The sequence below is a fragment of the Amia ocellicauda genome, chromosome 6 (genome assembly GCF_036373705.1).
Source record: "Amia ocellicauda isolate fAmiCal2 chromosome 6, fAmiCal2.hap1, whole genome shotgun sequence".
In the NCBI taxonomy this organism is placed as follows: domain Eukaryota; kingdom Metazoa; phylum Chordata; class Actinopteri; order Amiiformes; family Amiidae; genus Amia; species Amia ocellicauda.
In genome coordinates this window covers 29,385,678-29,405,775 of record NC_089855.1, presented here as the reverse complement: position 1 = coordinate 29,405,775, position 20,098 = coordinate 29,385,678, and the positions used below count along the sequence as shown (strand labels likewise).

Sequence of the window (20,098 nt, the reverse complement as noted above, 5' to 3'; positions counted from 1 at the left end):
GTCCTTTGTGTAATGACCTAAATGTATGCAGCAAACCAGAACTGGATAATTTAACTGTTGTCTCAGGCTAGAACAGACATCGTATTAATACTCTTGAGAAAAAACTTTTAGTAAAAAAAACAGCTAAAGGAGTTTTCTTTGCAGTACCTCTGGTGTGGCATGAAAACAAAAAGCATTAAAAATTATAACACAGTTTTGCTATTACTTTACATGTGTGATGGGCTGGGGCACGTTAAATGGAAAATTGACTGACCTTGTAAATATTTTATAGATTATAGTTTATGAGCTGAAGTAAAATAATGAGATGTATTTAGAAAACAAATATTACAACAGTAATGACTTGGCTTACTTATTGAGCTATTTGGAATTAAAGTATATTTCTGAGGGTTATTTAAAAAAAATGGTACAGATTTTCAGAGCCTATTTATGGGGGAAAAAAAACATAATTGCAGCTTGGTCCATTTCTACATTGTTTGACATTAAGATGGTTTTTCTTCATTTTAATTCAGAGGTACTTTTTTAAAATATACATTCAGATACATTGCATTTACTTGAATCTTAAAATGCCCAGTGAGAATGGTCTTGATAGTGTTATTAAGATTTAATTCCTGGACATATTAATCTCTTGCACATAAGGATTTCATTTATGTCAGTGAACAAGTTCAAAAGCTATTATGACATTTTTCAGAGAATGCTCTCTGTTTCAACAGAGAAGTCTTAGTGCTCAGTTATCAAATTCTTTAATAGCAAGTTGTCTGCTCGTTGCAAAAAAGCACAGTGATGCTTTAAAACCTGGCACTGGGACCCTGCAGTACAGAACCCAGTACACAAGTGTTTTTTCTCATGAAAAGGTGAAATCTCGGTGCCAATCCATATATTTTAGGAACAGTTAGATATTTTAGAAGACCACACAAGTTTAATATGTATTTTTTTACTTCTCAGCATGGCATCAAATTTAATAATACCTTCTTATTAGCTAATAATGTGCCAAAAGCTAATCAAAGGTAGGGAAGGGGAACAGCTATATCATCATACAATTATGAATACTAAGACGCAATTACGTCTACATTTAGCATAACTGGGACCAGGACTATATAAGCTATCTGTGCCAACTGTTTAAGCAAAGGGAAATTATTCAGTCCAATTATTTCTTAAAGCGGCAGCTTTCCATCTGCTGGCATTTATGAAGCAGATATTAAACACACAAAGTGGACTGCTTGTGGTCGTACAAAAGGACTTTATTAGAGATGACGAGGACCCATAATTCCCATTGAGATATACAAACAGAAATAATGCAGGCCTAAATAGGGATGAGTGTTGCATAGCAAATGATAGCTCTGCATATTGCAACTTTGTATATCTGTAAGCCACATGCCCCCTGATGTAAAGTTGATGAGTTGCTACAGTTTTATTTACTGCCCAAGTCAAATCTCTGAAGAAAAGAAAACAGGGATTTTATGTAAAACAGTTTAATATTTACATGCTTGCTTTTAGCCATCCTTTGGTAGAAATCAGTTAACAGTGCAACGGGGCCCTATTAAATTGCTGAGCTGCAAAAGATCTCAGATTGATCAAAGTTGCTCAAATTATTCTCCAGACTAGTTTCTGTGTGCCATCCATCTTCCTTGAAATAGATGAGGGTAAAGTTTGCTGAACAAGTAAGTATGGAAAAAATTAAGGATCGGTATAATCTGCATAACCCCCCCCCCCCCAATATATTATTGTAATTTGGACGGTCCAGATATATTTGCAGACACATACAGAAAGTATGTAGAAATCAATCAATCAATCAGGTGTTTGTAACTCGAAACCGCTTTGTCGCAATATAATTAACTTTCTTCGTACAGGGGGTCACCTAATAAAAACTATAGGCTACAATTGTTTATATTCTCAAGAAACACCCAAAGTTTCCAAATGTACATTAATAAAATACGAGGCCGAATAGCAAGCAATAGCAGAATGATTAGTCTTATGATGGAATAATCAATTAACAGAGACGTGCATAAACACAGATGTGGATTACCATTAATTCTATAATTATAATTATAGCGTCTTCTCACAAAATACAGTTAGTACTGAATCAAGAACAAATAAAGCACTGATTATAGTCTTAAAACGCAATAATCTAAACATAATACAATTATGAGACTATTCAAAAATACACATAGTAAATCAAAGGATCCCTTTTAAAAACAATGTAAAGCCTCTAAATTCAAGATAAATTGTTTCAGATTTATCTTACTGCCGTCGTATCATAATGCATGTATTCTTGTGGTATCATTAAAAGCTTTAATTTGTTTTATTTTTTTGGACGCTTATATATTTATTAATTAATTGAACTTCCTTGATCACTAAAATCCGAAAATGTGTGTGTATATGTGTGTGCATATACACATATAGTGTTGTTATTGACATAATAAATACTTAGCTACTTCATATTGAGATTTATGTTTAACATCTTATCCAAGAAACTATTTTAAAAATTCTTTAATAGTAATCCTAAAATAATAATGTGACGAAACTTGTACGCATTTAACATGTATCAACTCTATTATTCATAGTCTCTTAGAAACTGAAAACCAGTTTCCATTTAGAAGTTAAAAACATTTTTAATATGGGTTGCTTAAATCCGTAGTTTGCATCAAAAGTTTTTAAATATATTGAGCGAAATGACGGAGACTAATACATTTTGAGTAAATCAAACTTTTTTATTTGTTTTAGTTTAACATCTATATTAACTGGGAATTATATATTCTTATGACTATGTGCAGTGTCTGGAGTTTGTCCTGCTCTGCTCTGCTTTTATCCTCACGGGGCAGATGGGGAACCTATTGTAACACATTTCATAATTTATATAAGCGGGTAAAATCATGCACCAGTGTACAGAACTTGGGGAGATGCATTTCAATTTGCATCCTTCTCTCTATAGGATTAAAAAGCACGCTTCCATAATTGAAAAATAAAAATAAAACAACAGCAACTAAATAAACACACAAACAATTTCGTGTATTTCTGTCCAGCAAATGCACTCCTGGCAGTACATGTGTGACGCAACATTATCGGAATCAATTTAATTGAAAGCTTGGGGGGAAATCAATTAGCAGTCCCAAACCGACTATAATAGCCGGCTGTGTTGATAGTGGAGGCACATCTGACTAATCCATGATTGCCTTCAGGTTTAGATTTTTATCAAGCCCCACCTTAACATCGACAGTCGTCAAAAGGGGCTTCGTGTTTCAAACACCAGGAAATAATCCTGAAAAGAACAAGAAAAAAAGGAAAACTCGGAGCCATGAGGCTGGGAGGGAGATGTGCTGGTGCTCAGGCAAGCTGTGCAATTGAAAAACACGCGTCCTGTTCCTTTAAGCAGGTCTCCGCAGCGGAGACTGAAGCCGGGCTGTGTGACTGCACTGATGGTCGTTTTGGGCTCCACTATCCCTTTACCCTGGGGGCTGTGGTTAGATTGGGAACCACATGTGGATCATCTAAGTCAATCGGCCGACATTCAGTCATTTTCAAAGATTTATTAGGACCACTTTGAAGTCTCGCATTTGAATCTTGATACAAGCACCGCACAAGCGAAATATAGGGGCATCAGGCCTACACTTTATAGCTGTTCAACATTGTGTTCTCTCTAGCCACCCGCATCCACCCTTATATGTTAATGCTCCGTTTACTTGTGTTAAAAAGGCAATAAATCGTCACAGGAAAAAGAATAATTTTGAACTATACATATGCATATACATATATACTTACAAACACATTATATTTAATGCATACGAATTAAAAAGTAATCGGCAATAATAATAATAATAATAATAATATGAGATATAGGCCTAATATTAATTAATGTTCTGATAAATAAAAGGGCTTCTCTTAAAAGGACCATCTTTTCCAGCTATAATAACACCATGCTGCCCTTAATCGCACGTATAAGATACCTGTAAGAGAGCAACCAAACACCTGCCTCAGCCCTGTCATTGAGATGCGCTTTTCTTCTGGAAAGGATTGGATTTAGTCTAATACTAATAATCGCCCCATCGTACGAGTTACATTTCAATATTGACGCATGAGATTTGCTGCCATAATCATCGCGCTTGACTCACGTTGGAGGAGGAGGGAGGGTCTGATGTCATGAAGCACAAACAGAAAAATCATATTTTAGCTTTTGGGCAAAGCAACCAGATTCCTGGGGCTTTCAATTTTCCAAATGTGATCCACACTAATGGTGCTTATGTGTACAAATCAGCCAACGTGTGGAAACAGCAGACTGGAGAGACAATAAAGCAGGGCTGGCCGGTCAGCATTGGAGAGCAATGATTTGAGTGACTGCCGCGGCCAATTCGGCCATCAGGAGAGAAATAAGGAAGCCATAGTCGGATATAACTGCTGGACAAGTGCCAGAAAGTGACTCAAATACGCAAACATTTGTTCTAGTGAAGTGGCATAAATTGTATAGGCTATTGAAAAATGAAGTCAGGAATATGATGGTCACTTCAAAGCTGAAAAAGACCCTATATGATAAACACACACACATGCACACTGCTTTATTCATAATGCATTAACACCGCAGACTGTAATTGAGAGGTACACAAGCATTGTGAGCATTAAGGACGCCGTATTATATGTTGATAACCACAGAAACACACACACACACACACACACACACATATCTACATATAGATACTCACACTGCAGTTGATTTTTTTTGTTTGTTTAATTTCCTCTTGTTTTATGTAGTATGGTATGGTAAAGTATGTTTGTTAAACATGAATGGGACTTTGCTGGGCTAAACCAGATACTGCTAGACCCGGGACATTTCACATCACATCCATAACATAATTCAAATATTTCATTGTGTAAAATATGCAAACACACAGTTAACAGATAAAACATTGCCTTTAATGTTTGCTGTTTTCAACGGTTAGGCTTCATTTAATAGTCAAAACGATCTAACATGAAATTGCAGATCCCACAGATTTCTGTTTATTACATTCATGTCTGAAAACATTAGCTTACATGTTTTGTAACTGAGTCATCCCAATGCGTCACATTATCATAAGGATATCTTTATTTAAAGGTAAAACATGCAAATGTCCCAATCACTGGGTGTGTGTGTGTGTGTGACTTTTTTTTCTTTTATTGTAATTTGGATAAAAGTTAACACATGCAATGTTGTGCATGTAGCACATAAACATATTTTTATGTCACGATAATAATAAAATACTACAATTAACAGGGCAATACATTAACTATGCCTGCGTGTTATACGTGTAACTTAAAGCATTGGAAACGAACATATACAATATTAATATTGGCTACTGTTAATTTTAAATTATAATTTTCTCCCTGCAACGGTAGCGTGAAATCTATAGGCTACGTTACGGGTTTTTACATTAAGTTTTTGGTAATACAAAAATAAATAAAAATAAAAACAAATCACTATATATGAAATAAGGCAAAATATAAAAAATGTATCGAGAGCAAATTTTGACACATGCAAATCGACTGAAAAATATGTTATTCAAATAATATGTATTTATTTTGCTTATTTAAGGGCTACATTTGTATATTTATATTCCCAAAGGTCTGGGCGATTCCAAAAAACTTTTTTTTTTGTTCTATACTGTAAAGTATGCCGTTACAACGTTAAGTAAAAAATGATTATAAAACTAACTGTTAAACTAACTCAATGTGTTACATGGTGCTTGTTTGTGTGAAATATAAAACTACTCATCATTAGGATAATATCATTTAATTGAAGGTAATTATGCCAGTGAATGGCCGACAACGTTTTAAATAGTTACTTTTCTTTTACTAAACAAATAAACAATCAAAAAAATGAAATACATATATAAATAATAACATTTAAAAATAGTGTAATCAATCGAATGTGATAATTAATATAAGAATTAATGTCGAGAAATTGCAAAGGTGAACTTAGTAATTTATTTATTTTTGTATTGATGCGTTTATTTTTTTGTTTGTTTGTTTGTTTGTTTGTTTGTTTTTACCAGAATGGCATATTTAAAAATTAAACCCGGTGCTATATTCACATCTAACCCACATATCAATCGAAAAACAAGCATCAGTGCACAAGATCCACATTTCAAGATGCAGATTTCGGACCCTACCGACACGAAATTATAGTAACACTAATTAAACCTACACAATCTTCAATGCGCATTTGTACTGGAAAGCTGTTCAGGCCACTGTCGCAGGTATCAGGATGAAATGCAATTCAATTAGCAGACTCCATTGCTGCGTTGATTTGGGGAAAAGCTGCTGAAAGTTGCATTCAGACAGTGGGAGCCGTCTGTAATTGCTCAAGACATGGAGATGGGGGCTGGGCTGAGGTAGCCATGTATAAATAGTGTGATCTCCAAAACACAGACATAACAGCAGGAGTGATCTAACCTTCTACACCCCCATATCACCGCCTCCGTATCCGAGCAAAAGGACCCACATACCGTTAGTGAACATAAAGTGGATTTCTGTGAGCAGGACCACTAGACAGCCATGGAAGAACTTACTGCTTTCGTCTCCAAATCTTTCGACCAGAAAACCAAGGAGAGCAGCAAGAAGGAGAGTATCACGTACAGGGAAGTTTTGGAGAGTGGCTTAGCAAGAGCCAGGGAGCTGGGGACCTCAGAGACCAACCTCCAGGACATTACCGAGACCAGCAACCACTGTCCGGTGCACCTTTACAAAGAGCACGTCGAGCTGGAAAAGGACAAACTGAAGGAGTTTAATGTAAGCAGGGCTTCAGAAGGTAAGTTGCATTTCCTCTCCCGGTTTCTGCTGCAGCCATGGCATGCTAGTCGGTGGTGGGGTTTGTGAAAATCGGAAATCCTCTGTCGGGGAGATGGCTGTGATGAAAAAAAAAAAACAAGCAAGCAAGTGTGTGCATGGAGTCAATACATTTCCAGAAAGTGAAGACGTTATGGTCGGTGCAGCCTTCAGCAAACCAGGAGATCAAGAACAAGTCGAAAAACACAGGCATGGTTTCTCAGCTTGCATCTGAAGGCAAATGTCCAGTTTGTACGGGAAGCTGTGGTGTACACTTTTGTTTTTTTACATTTACATACTAGACCACGCGTGTGCTAAAAGGGATATATTTTCTTAACATTGCGCTACAGTATACATGCACTTTAGACATCCGTAAGTGTCTGATTATTTGACATTTGTTTGTATTTTTAATTATCCAGTTGATAATCAAATTAATTTGAAAATACACTGGTGTGCTACTACTACAAGCACTGTCTTTTCAATTGAATGCCACACATAAAAAGAGAGGCCTCTATTAAATTATAATTAATACTCATAATACAGACATGAAACAAATATTACACAATCTAAATTATAACACACCTGTTCTAATGTAACAATTTCAGTTTAAATTGGGATATCTTATTACGCGATTTTTAAATTGTGATATTTAATACGAGTTTAATCAAACGTTTCTCCGGGTGTTAAACTGCTTTCCCTATGATGCTACGATAGATATGCACTTCCTAAAATAGGGTTATTTAAAGCAATAACAAGGTAGTTTTGTTGAAACTTGTACACAGCCTAGTTGCAAACGAAATTGAATTTATATGTATTTTAATACCGTGGAAGTATGTATATTCCAGTCTGATCAGGTCGTGTCGTAAAATGCACGTATTTGTATTTAAATAAGGATGGGTACATTTTAAGTCAGAGGTATATATCACTTAGGATTTACCTTTGTACATATTAGCCTACATGTATTTAATAAAATTGTGTTTTGCTACAATGAACAAATAAATACACAAATAAATGTATAAATAACACACTTATGTTCGGTTTATAAAGCATATTTTTTTAACAGCAATAAAGTTGCACCTCTCCCTTTTTTGTTTATGTCCAAAAGAAATATTGAATCGATTGCTTTGGTAAAGTTAAATTTATCATGAAGTACTTCACACTTTTAATGCTGGCCTCAACATGTATATGACTTTATAGTATAGTTTACTGTACAGACAAACTGGACTAAGCTTTCAAGAGAAAATGTTATAAGCTTAGACCCATATTTCAAATAAAACAAGATTTTCAAGATTATTTTATGATTATTATTATAATTATGAGATTATTAGCAGTTTTATTGATCCAGTGGAAGTACGATTGTTATTGACTATATACGCACAGAGTTACTATTAAACGTAATGCATTTTTACTTTCTACACAATACATACCAGCTTCAAATACGAAAAAATAAAACAACAGATGATCTTAAAAGTTATAGATTTAATATCAATATTCTCCCTGGGAGTCTATTCTGAATAATATTGCTATTTCAGTTTTAATGTTTCACTTTCTTGTAGTTTATAAGACTGGACTGTGGGTAAAGTAAAATGAATAAAAAGTCATTTAAAAAATACAAAGTTAAATCACATGTCCGAATATAACTGAGTGCATTTTAAACTGGTTGTAATTGAATAATGGATTCGGGCCCAGCTCTTGCTGTCAGAGCATGCATGATGTCAGATGGTTACATTTTCTCGATCTGTCCGATAGTCTACTCTTTGAAGACAAATTCATTGTTTGTTTTCACACATCAAGGAAATGGTAAAATATAAAAAGATTATTCGCTGGTCTGAACAATAATGTTATCGTATAATACATGCATTATATATAATTCATGCACCGTGCCTATGCTTTGTGGCCTTTGTGTAATCTGAATATACTTCTAACAGTTTATAATAAAAAGTGTCAATATTCCTATACCCCCCCCCCCCCCCCCCACACACACACACACACCATCATATCTAAGAAATTATAGTCTGTGTTTAAGTTTGCATCACATATGCTGGAAGTGGAGCTTATTCGGAGATCCCAGTACACCCAAACATGTAGTAGCTGTTCTGCAATAGGCAACACCAGGATGGCACCGTCCCCGGACAGAACCGTGATGTGTCTGAACAGTGCTAAGCCTGGTCTAAGCATGTCGTTTTGCTCACGCAGGGATATATGAATGCAAGGAAAAGAAAGAGGAAGTGAAATCAGAAGACGAGGACGGACAGAGTAAGCTGAAACAGAGACGGAGTAGGACAAACTTTACTTTAGAGCAACTGAACGAACTGGAAAGGCTGTTTGACGAGACGCACTATCCGGACGCCTTCATGAGAGAGGAGTTGAGTCAGAGACTGGGGCTGTCGGAGGCTAGGGTTCAGGTAAGCCTGTACTTCCCTGTTACAATTGCATTCATGTGTCCTTCAGGGTTACTATATTGTAGGGCATGTGTTTGTTTGAAACGCATATGTGCACCAACCGATCAATGCACACATGATTAACACGTATAACACATGCAGGTGACATTAAATATATTGACAGATAAGCAATGTACTCGTTGTAGGTATGAATGCTTTAATGCAGTACAGATGTGATAAACACGTGTATCTTTTTCTTCATCTAAACATGCACACGGGGTTGTCTCATAGTTCTTGCTTTTGCACACACACACACACACACACACACACACACACACACACAAAAGTATTGTATTTAAAATGTCTGCTTCGGATTATTCAGAACGATTGTTAGGATCTTTTACCAAGAACTAAACAACAACCACCAACAAACAAAAAACGCCATTTAGTGGACTATGTATACATACGATACAGATATAAACGTGCATACGAGAAAAGTGTTTAATTGCACAAAGTTGAACTCGGTTTCAATTTAGGAAACAAAACTGAGCAGTGAAACGTTGGATAAATAGACTCGAATTGATACTGTCATGTTTTATTACAAACACCTTGTTTCATGGTTATCCAAAGCCATTTCTACATAATTTATTCCCCCCCACCTCATGAAAAGTGAGCAGGGTAGGGTTTTCTTGCACATTTAAATACATTATTTAACAATGACAGACATATATTGATTTTTGAAATTGATGTACAGATTACAGAACTGATAAAGAAGTGGAAGATATTACAAAACAGCTGGTCTATTCTCTGAAGTGCTGGCTATTATAGTGTTAAATCCTGCTCGTTATTATCTTTGTGAGTTAATACATGAGTTAAAACGTGTAAATCGCTTACTTTAAGGAAGTTTTATATTTCAGTTATTAATATACCAATGCCCGTGAGTCTCAAGGACGATTTCGCTTCCCAGCGTCACCTTTTCTTCATGAAGAAAAAATCAGAAATTAGATTATAACATAATGACGAATAACTGTACGTATTAAATGCTTTTAGGCTTTTGTTTTATTTTTATTGTACTATATTTTATGCATAGGCGACCAATAACAATGCATTTTAAAATAAAAAACGAATGATTATAAAGTGTAACCATTGAAACAGATTTTTAAAACTTTTTTCCTTTTCTCTCTAAACTTTTTCTGAACCAGTTTAAATACATGTTATATATGAATGTAGTTTGTAGTGCTTCTATTATAATCCGTCATTATATTATTACTACTCATAATAATACTATTAATCATAACAATAATAAACTCAAAAGAAGGCTACTATTTCGTTGTTAATTGTTTCTTAAAAACTTAAGCCGATAGGTAGGCTACAGGGCAAAGTTTTAAACATGTTTTAGATGTGCACTTACAGACTTCTTCTTTATAACTTTAAATATTGTCCACGAATGCCATGCAACCAGTTAGACTATATGAATAATAGTATATGTATATAATATACGTGTGTGTGTTTGTGTGTGAGAGTGTGTGTGTGTGTTAGGTGGGTTGATTTTCCTGTATGTTCACCACAAACTAATAATAATAATAAAAAGTAATGTTAATACAGAAGAGCTAATAAAACGGCTTTATATATTCCGCGTACACAAGAGTAACCTACATCTATACATAATGACTATTATTTCCAGTTGGGTGGAATCGCATTGTTCAGCATTAAAAAATTACATTTTAATTAACATGCATTAGTATTAAAGTAAGTCTTTGTCAGATTAATTCCCCTGGTGTGGTGTAAAAGATGTACTCTAGCCATAAACATGTATTGATTGAATGTGTTTTTGTTTAAACATTTGATGCCTAGATGCAATTTATAATCTGTTGATCTTTGAACTAGTATAGGACGATGTATGACCACAGCAACAGTAATATCTACTAATAATACTCACAGTAGCACCATCACTAAGCAATGGGTAATTCTAAGTATAAAGTAACATTGTTGCAGGTATATATTAGCTTTTAAAGGATTGCACAGGTGCAGAAATGCGTTTGTGCGTTGCTAACTTAGTCTGGTTTAGAAGTCCTTACTGCAGCTAAATGCACTAGTGAAAGTTGCTCATGTACTGCAGATACATCTAACCACATCATAAACATTAATGAAGAGATTGAACTGCCGCTGCAGGGGACACCTGCTTATGTCACTCACCTCATTTTGTCTAACGTTATCTCTGTAATATCCGCCAATGGCTTGATATACTGCTCCCATAAAAATGGATTAGAAATAATTGAATTTCACCGTAACTCTTTCAGTGGGATATCACTTGTTCTCTACGTTAATGGGAAGACGAAGCCACAACGCAAGGCTTTGTGACAGCTTGCAAGCACAACAACAGCCCAAAACGGTCCCTTTCAAACAACAGCAACAACAAAATGACTATACATCAGGGTAATACTAAAAAACAAAACGTTACAGTCAGGAAATCAGGAAAAAAGCATGTTAGCTCGCAGAAATATGCATATCAACTCGCATAACATGGCTCTGAATGCGCAAAAGGCTGAGAGGGACATTTGGGCAGTTTTCGGATATTGTACAAAATTGCGGTATATTTCACGTCAGTCGCTAAGGGACCCATTTTCAATTTACGCCGAAAATCTATTGTAAGTAAATTGTGAGTCCTGTGGTAGAGGGAGCTCATATTAACCCATATTTTTAGTGTGGTACAGAAAAGCCCACACCAGCCAGCTGTCACAGGTCTAATTGAAAGTTATGAGACCGTAGTGAGGAGCAGGCAGTAATTCAATTACGACTAATATCTTTTGGTTTCTGGTGCAGAGCTAAATTAAATGTCATTATTCACTGTCTCTAATAAAAATCAAAAGGAAATCAGATTAGAGTATTTGTGAAGCGCATCATTGAGTGATCCTTAATGAAGAAATAACTGTCTAAACCAGTGTAGTTCACTTTGCTTAGCATATTCATGGCTAATTGGGATTGATCTTGAGCTGTAAAATGCTTGATTTATTAGCCTTATGAGAGTCTCTGTAAACTAGTCCTTAATAATAATAATAATAATAATAATAATAATAATAATAATAATAATACATATAACACATATCCATGCGTAACCCTATCACTTGGTCATGTTTTGGTTTACATTACATATAAAACGGAAAAGGCTGTGTAGAGACAATACCTGTGTCTGATGGATTTGTTTTTATCCTTGATACAATTATAAATATATAAAGTTTTTAAACAATCTCAAACACTTTCATAATATCTAACATACCAAAACATCACTGCGTCCCCTGGAGCAACTATCTCTAGAAAGTTTTATTGTAATTGTTTCTAGTAAACAGATTATTTTGTCAAAGATGGCTAGATTTCAGTGTGTGTGTGTGTGTGTGTGTGTGTGTGTGTGTGTATATATATATATATATATATATATACACACACACACACACACACACACACATATATATATATATATATATATATATACACAGCTCTTGAAAAAATTAAGAGACCACTTAACATTGATTTCTGAACTTGGAGTGGTCTCTTATTTTTTTCCAGAGCTGTATATATAATTTTAATTGGGCTATCTTTAGCAGTTTATACACAAATCGACTGTGTTAATCTCCAGTACTGTGTATTTTATTGACAAACACATAATTACTTCTGCATTGAGTTGTGGTTTAGAAAATTTAAACCGTGTAAAAAAATGGCGTCGCCACCTTGGGTGATTAAACAATGCCCTTTGATGTCTTTCTATCACTAATTACACTCTTGCAAATGACCATCATTAATGCCGTCGGGGGAAACACGGTAGATTAATTTAATGTGGGAAGTGAAGTTAATATTAATTAACCATATGATCTTTTGGCAAGTGGGATAACATCAAAGGTTCAAATTCCGAAAATTCCTATAGCTTTAATCACAACAATAAATTAAAGTAAATAACCAGGGATTTACTCAAGACATTAAGTATATCAATATAATTTTAATTTTGCACTGCATTAGAAAAAAACACCGGTGGACTCTTTCGTAAATTGCAAGTTCGGGAATCACCTAATGTCACATTAAAACCATGTGCCCATATGCTTGATTTTGGAAAATAATTTAATAATAATAATAATAATAATAATAATAATAATAATAATAATAATAATAATAGATTATATTTGGCCAGTCAAATTGGTTTTGGCTTAGTATGCTGAGGTTAGAAATCGAGTGTAATTTACCGTTTTACCGTCTCACGTACTTTATGAATTTAATATGAATGACTTCAACCAATGCTTGATTGAATTACTTACATTGTATTTTAAATTAATGACGATGTAACTGAGAATGTGCTTCATCTATCTTCTCTTAAATGACAAATCGAATCAAATTCATGTTCATCGATCCAGTTTCACTTCAATTTCCAATGGCCTTTTATTTTTTAGGTTTGGTTTCAAAACAGAAGAGCTAAATGTCGAAAACAAGAAAATCAAATGCATAAAGGTACATTAATTTGACTTTTGAATCTATATTTATTTGATGTGATTAAAATGTACGCCCTAATATATCATACCGAGTAATTGGTAAACATTGATGAAGCCGCAGGCTTTGATAGAGTCAACGATTTTGTAAAACCTAGAGTTAATCGATGTTTGTATTGTGAGCATGTCGAATATTATGTTTTATTGTTGTAAAAAATGGCCACGCAGTAACAAACCAGGCATTTACAACAGTGCTGTGCGCCGTTTGTGTAGTTAACGACAATATTCGCAATGGGCAATGCAAACGAAACCTGCATGCTAAGAGAAACGCATTTTTACTGCTTAATAAATTGAGGATACCAGTACGCTTTAATTGTGTGGTTCACTGACATGCTATTGTTTTTCTCTAGGTGTAATTTTGGGTACAGCTAGCCATTTGGATGCCTGCAGAGTTGCCCCCTATGTGAATATGGGCGCTTTAAGAATGCCTTTCCAACAGGTACCTATTTTTCATCTACATTAAACTGCTCACCTAAAAAATAACCAATATTCTCACTGAGGTACACCAGAATGTGTCAGACCAAAACATTGACACATTTCACAGGAATGTGTTAATGTGTCATCTGACCTTTATCATACAAAACAAAACACATACACAAATAGAAAAACACACAAAAATACTCAAGTCCTGATTTAGAGTAGGTTCTATATGGGAGGATCTTTAGGGAATTCAAGTTATGGTTTCATGAAATTAGCATGTGTAAAGCCAGGTTCGAATATGAATAACCACTTTTCAAATGAATTTAAAAGCACGGATGTTATATGAATAGGCTTCAAGATCATATTTGGCCACTCGTGCTCTGCCTTGTTTATGAACACAGACATTTGCTTTGTTTGAACTTAGCAATATGTGCAATATCAGATTGTCAGATGCATAAACACTAAATGGAGACACTTTCCTTATTATCCCCCCCAACCGCCAAAAAAAAATAAAAAAATAGAAAAAACATAATAGAACAATTGCGGTTATATGATAAGCCATTCAGCATGATTTTGTAATGGAAATGGCTTATTATTTTAAGACAGTATATATGAAAGGCATTTTTGAGAAGTAAAATACTTTCAAATTATGTAATTGGAGATATAATTGTACCAGTTTACACAGACCGTACAGTATATTCAAGGCAATCGACAGTGGGTCCCATTGGGCCTTCAAATGCTGGTCAATTTTCAGATTAGATGCAACAGCTGTCTTACCATCAGTGAAATAAACATATTCAATCACCGCATTCAAAATGTAGCGGGGGAAGGAAAGCAGTTAATTTCCAGAAGATTTGCTAGAGTTATTGCCTCTCCGTATGAAGGACGCTGTGAAACAAAGAATAGCACAGTGTAAATGTAGCTCAGTCCAGGGTCTTCTTTTACCTCAGGGGCTCGGGTTTGAAAGCGAAACATTAGACCCACTCTGTGCCATTTGATTTGGGGTGTGTGTGCATGTGCGTGAGTGTGGAGCGAGAGGGAAAAACGTCTGTGTTTCCCGGCACTAATTAAGCCAACAGAAAACGTAGCAGAGGGAGATAAAAGAGGTAATGAAAGGCAGAAATATAGAAATGCTGGTGATTGGCTGTGAGCGACACGGGCAGCACAAGGGTAGGAGAGTTGCATGCCGACGGGTCTGTGCTGGTACATACAGAGGAGTTCCCATCTCTCTCAAATGGCCACCACCTGTTGCCCTGCTGCTGCGATACACTGCTCAACAATGGTATTTCCAGGAATGCAATATATACTTCAAAAACAAAAGGAGGAAAAAAAAAATATATATATATTTTTTCCCCCCAGTGTAGTCATGCTACACTGAAAACATGCTACTTCCCACTCTCCCCACCCCCGCGCTTTCGGTTGAATGTATATGCGTAGTATACTTATTCTTTCACAAGGGAGAGAAAAAATATATAATCTGAAAATCACCACAATAAATCAGACACCCGCAGTCCCAGTCATAGTGACGATTCACGTTAGCTTATCTCCAAGTCTGCTTATCATTCCCTAACTGTTCAATTACGGACCAGGGAGGTTGGTAGACAGTAGCCTACAGTGATTAATGGGGGCCTAATGGGGGGATCGTGGATGTTTGCTGAAGATGCACAGGGCCCTGACACATGAACACGGGCAGCCTCCACAGATATGTAGGCAGAAGCACACCAAGCACTCAAGCACCGCAGTGGCGTCGAGCCCGGCCTTGTGCATCATGCGGGGGCGGAGGCCAAGGGTCATGGAGATGGCTGAAATTTCGACCAGTGGTGCCGAATTAGTGTTGTGGGGGACTTAGACAGGTTCATTTTAATATGGGTCGATGTGTGATGCGTGATTAAAAAAAAATAGCATCCTGAAAATAATTTGTTCATTCTGCTGTTTTTCTTTAATGATTTCTGGAAACACAGTTTTTATTTCCATTTTCTCGACTGCCTGCAACACACCCACAATGCAGTTATTCCGTTAAATTAAAATTAAGTTCCAGCTGGACAAAAAACAATATTTATAAAAATAAATAATTTACAGGAAAATAAAATCATCATAAAAACATACAGTTATGGTATGAAATTGTATAGTGTTTTAATGTAGCTTGTAAGATGAAAGTGGTCATATTATTACACCAATTTCTATTTCTTCTTTAAATTGACTGCCTCAGAACAACATGGTAAAATCCCTGTGCTTTGTTTTGAAGAATGTATTGTTTTGGCCGGCAGAGAAAAAGCATTCACCTAGTTCAGCCCTTATTCTGCGTTGTCCTTTTTCTACTCATCATTTTCAAAAGCTAATTCTGGAGGGGGTGGGGGCATTTTAAAATATAAAACTGAGAAAGAGAGAGAGAGAACATCTGAAGATATAATCATTTATCTGGAACTCCTGGCATAGTAGATGCATTGATAACACACCACTGAGAGGCGATGGCTAACTTCTGTTCAGCGTTTAATTCAAATGTTTATAATCTCAGCCCCTGTGTGAAGGGACTGTAATCAAGAATATCAATTCTGACGGCTGCCCGTTTTCTTCCCCAGGTTCAAGCCCAGCTGCAGTTGGAAGGAGTAGCGCACACCCATCCTCACCTCCACCCCCACCTGGCTGCCCACGCCCCGTACCTGATGTTCCCACCCCCTCCTTTCGGACTACCAATCGCGTCGCTGGCAGACACTGCCTCTGCCGCGGCAGCTGTGGCTGCTGCCGCCAAAAGCAACAGTAAGAACTCCAGTATCGCTGACCTCAGGCTCAAGGCAAGAAAACACGCAGAGGCGCTAGGACTCTGACCTCCACGGGCATCTCCGGCGCTCTGAACTCTAATAATTGCTTCTCACACAAGACTGTGGCTGTGAAAAGGCCATGACACACACACAATTAAAAGAAAAAGAAAGAAAGAAAGAAAGAAAGAAAGAAAGAAAGAAAAAACCTAAAAGAAAAATGTCACAGAACCAGCTGCCAAAACAACCACTTGTAGAAGATAATAGTTAAATACCAATGAAATCAACCTTTCCTATTTCACCAACAGGCAAAGACTCGGCTGGGAGGCATCTCTACAGGCCCGTGTTGGTCACTTTCCTCTCGAATGAATACAGCCCAAGGAACATACAAAAATTGTGTGGATCTCTGTCTGATGACCTGCTTATATGATAGTAAGACTTTAAACAAAAACTAGCAGGCCAAACAAACAAAAACAAACAAACAAACAAACAAAAAAAACAAGAACGTCACTGATACCGACAGACAACCTGTGTTGACAGAAAGACACTGAGGCCTTGGATACTCAAACTTGCAAAAATGGCCATATTCGCCTCCAACCACTGTGTTCCTGCCTTTGCCCAGTGCATGCGTCTGACTGAACTAATGACTTCTGTGGGGCTGGCCTCCATCGCACCTGAGATGTGTCCAACTATATTAATCACTGCCATGAAAACAACTTCCACTATTTGAAATCTTCTGCAAAGATGTTTTAAATTATTACAGCTTATTATTTAAGCTGTGGATGCCTGCGAAACCGCAGTAACACAGCATTAGTTTTAACGTGTTTGCTCATTTTAATTCTTTTTTTCTTTCTTGCTTTTGGAAGGAATTGTTTTGTGTGTTGCTGTATTTCTGCTGAGTATATGTTGGCAGGAGCTTTTTTTTTTTTTTCTATTAATCATGTTTTTGACCGGAAAATTTAAGTGAAAATAGCTTTTGCATTTCGGGTCATGCTTTCTAGTTGTTTACAATCCATGCTACAAGCAAATACTACTTCTAAATGAGGGGGGTTAAAAAATAAGAAAAATGCAGATTGGGGTGAAGCTCAGTTTTGCAAACCCTTCTCAAATGTCACCAAAAGGCAGTATTGTGACATGTTTGAAAAGGACAAAGGGTAACTGCAATTATTTAATTTTAAATATGAATGAAGCATCAGTCTAACTGAAATGCAATTAAGTGCAGTAAAGTGCAATACTGTAAATATTAAAAAAAAGTTTAGTCAGAATAGCAGTAAAACAGTGATTTTCAGTCTTTTTTTGGCACTGATAATCAATGTGTTGAGTTTCTTTGCCAAACGGACAGGTTTTTCTGTTTCTTTTTCTTTTTTTTTCAAAAAAATGTAAATGGTATGAATTCATAAGCAATCATGAGCCATAACTCCTGGAGTTTGGTGGTAATTAAACATAGTTTTGTACACATAAAACAAAAATCAACAAAGAAAAAAGTATTTAATTTGTTGAGGTAGACAATAGCACTTTTATTTGATGTTGTACAGATCAACACTAGGATCTAGAAAATATTCACACACAAAAAACAACAAACAAAAACAACTGGTGTAAAGTATTGACACTGGTAAATCCATTTTCAAATCCACCAAAGTTTAAAAAATGTCTTGTTACTTAATTTAACAAAATACTTAAAAGCAGCTGAGTAATTTATACATTGTTTTTCAAAACAAAATGTAGTTTAAATGCCAAGCTTATTCAATTACAATAGAAACTACCTTTGTCATATTCAGCTAAAACCAATGGAACCATGCTGACAATTATATTTTTATGCTGCTTTTTGTAAAATATAACTTAACATACTTTACCCTATTTTTGTTTTACGTTGGTAGTTTATATCGCATAATTCATTTACTTTGCTTTATGGTTATTAAAAATGAATTTAAAATCTTAAAAATATAAACAAATGTATTAATTATTATTATTATTATTTTGAGTGGTGGTGTAAGAGGATGACGCAATTCCACTACCAAATGAAATGGACTGCTTTGTCAATACTTCATCATTGCCTTTGATCTCAGTAATGATCCTAGTAAAGGTCTACCTCTAACAATATATCACTAATTGTGAAAAAAAAAACATTTTTTCGGTTCACAAGCCATCTTAGCCATTGTTTAGCAATGTTTCCATTTCTTTTAATGATTGAACTCATGGGTGCTTTTTATTTATTGTTTCGTTTGAAAGTTTATAAATGAGGAATATTTTAATTATGAGTGTAAATTTTTACATGGCTTTGCATTTATTTTTATATTTTTTTAAAATGTTACTTTTGCAACCTTTTGAACAGAACGTGTGAGTGTAGTACACTGTGTGCTTAATATGTAGTGTGTCTGAGTTTACAAACATTTCAGGGATGGTAAGAAAAATGATGAAACTTTTCAAACATGTCAAAAGTTTTCTTTAAGCTCCATAGAGATCTTGTTGTACCCAACATTATTATAACTATTATTATTATTATTTTATTTTTTATTTTTTGTGATTTATGCAAGCATGCTTAAACATGGGCTCACCATACAGTTTAGTTAAAGGGTGTTTTTTATTTGTTTGTTTTTTTAATCACACAATATGAATGTACATCTTGTACAAGTAAACTATTAATAAAGTTATAAGTATTTGTACTGCAGTCTAATGATAATTTTATGCCTATATTTAAATCTGACAAAGGATGCACTGAGTAGTCTATATGCCTGAAGAAAGAAGGCAACATATGATGGAGCTTCCTGGCCAACCTACGCAATTGTTATATTTAGTATATCTACAAGGCACTTTATTCTCGACTGACACAAAATAAAGAAACAGGGAATTTCAATATTAATCAATACGTATTAAAAAAAGGGGGGTGGGTGGTGGAGGCAAAAAACGATTACAAAGCGATCATTCAATAATTAAGGCAAGTGGGATGATGGGTGGATCAATAGCAATATCAGTCTAGTGCTGACATTTTTACAGTTTCCATGTGAGTGATCAGAATTCTTACAATGCAATTCAACATGTGCCAAGAGAGAAAATTGAGCTAGCTCGAACCAAGATCTAAATGCCCCTGAAGGCAGACTTGACATTTTACCCTTAAAAAAATAAAAAAAAATACTTGAATATAAATATGATGTGCATGAAAACTATAAGTTGTTAAAATGGAGCCAACTTACAGGAAGAAAACAAAAAAACAAAAAGTTAA

General features: G+C 35.4%; 1 protein-coding gene and 1 long non-coding RNA gene across 2 annotated transcripts in view; one reads left to right on the top strand and one right to left on the bottom strand.

Moving 5' to 3' along the window:
• Positions 1–20,098, bottom strand: part of LOC136751797 (uncharacterized) — a 44,982-nt gene that overhangs the window by 2,923 nt on the left and 21,961 nt on the right. The window lies entirely within an intron of this gene.
• On the top strand, positions 6,412–19,546 carry shox (shox homeobox). The gene is made up of 6 exons (XM_066706801.1): positions 6,412–6,772; positions 8,986–9,194; positions 13,607–13,664; positions 14,053–14,141; positions 16,702–16,879; positions 17,187–19,546. The coding sequence occupies exons 1-6, from the start codon at positions 6,520–6,522 to the stop codon at positions 17,306–17,308; spliced, it is 909 nt and encodes a 302-aa protein (XP_066562898.1). The 5' UTR covers positions 6,412–6,519; the 3' UTR covers positions 17,309–19,546.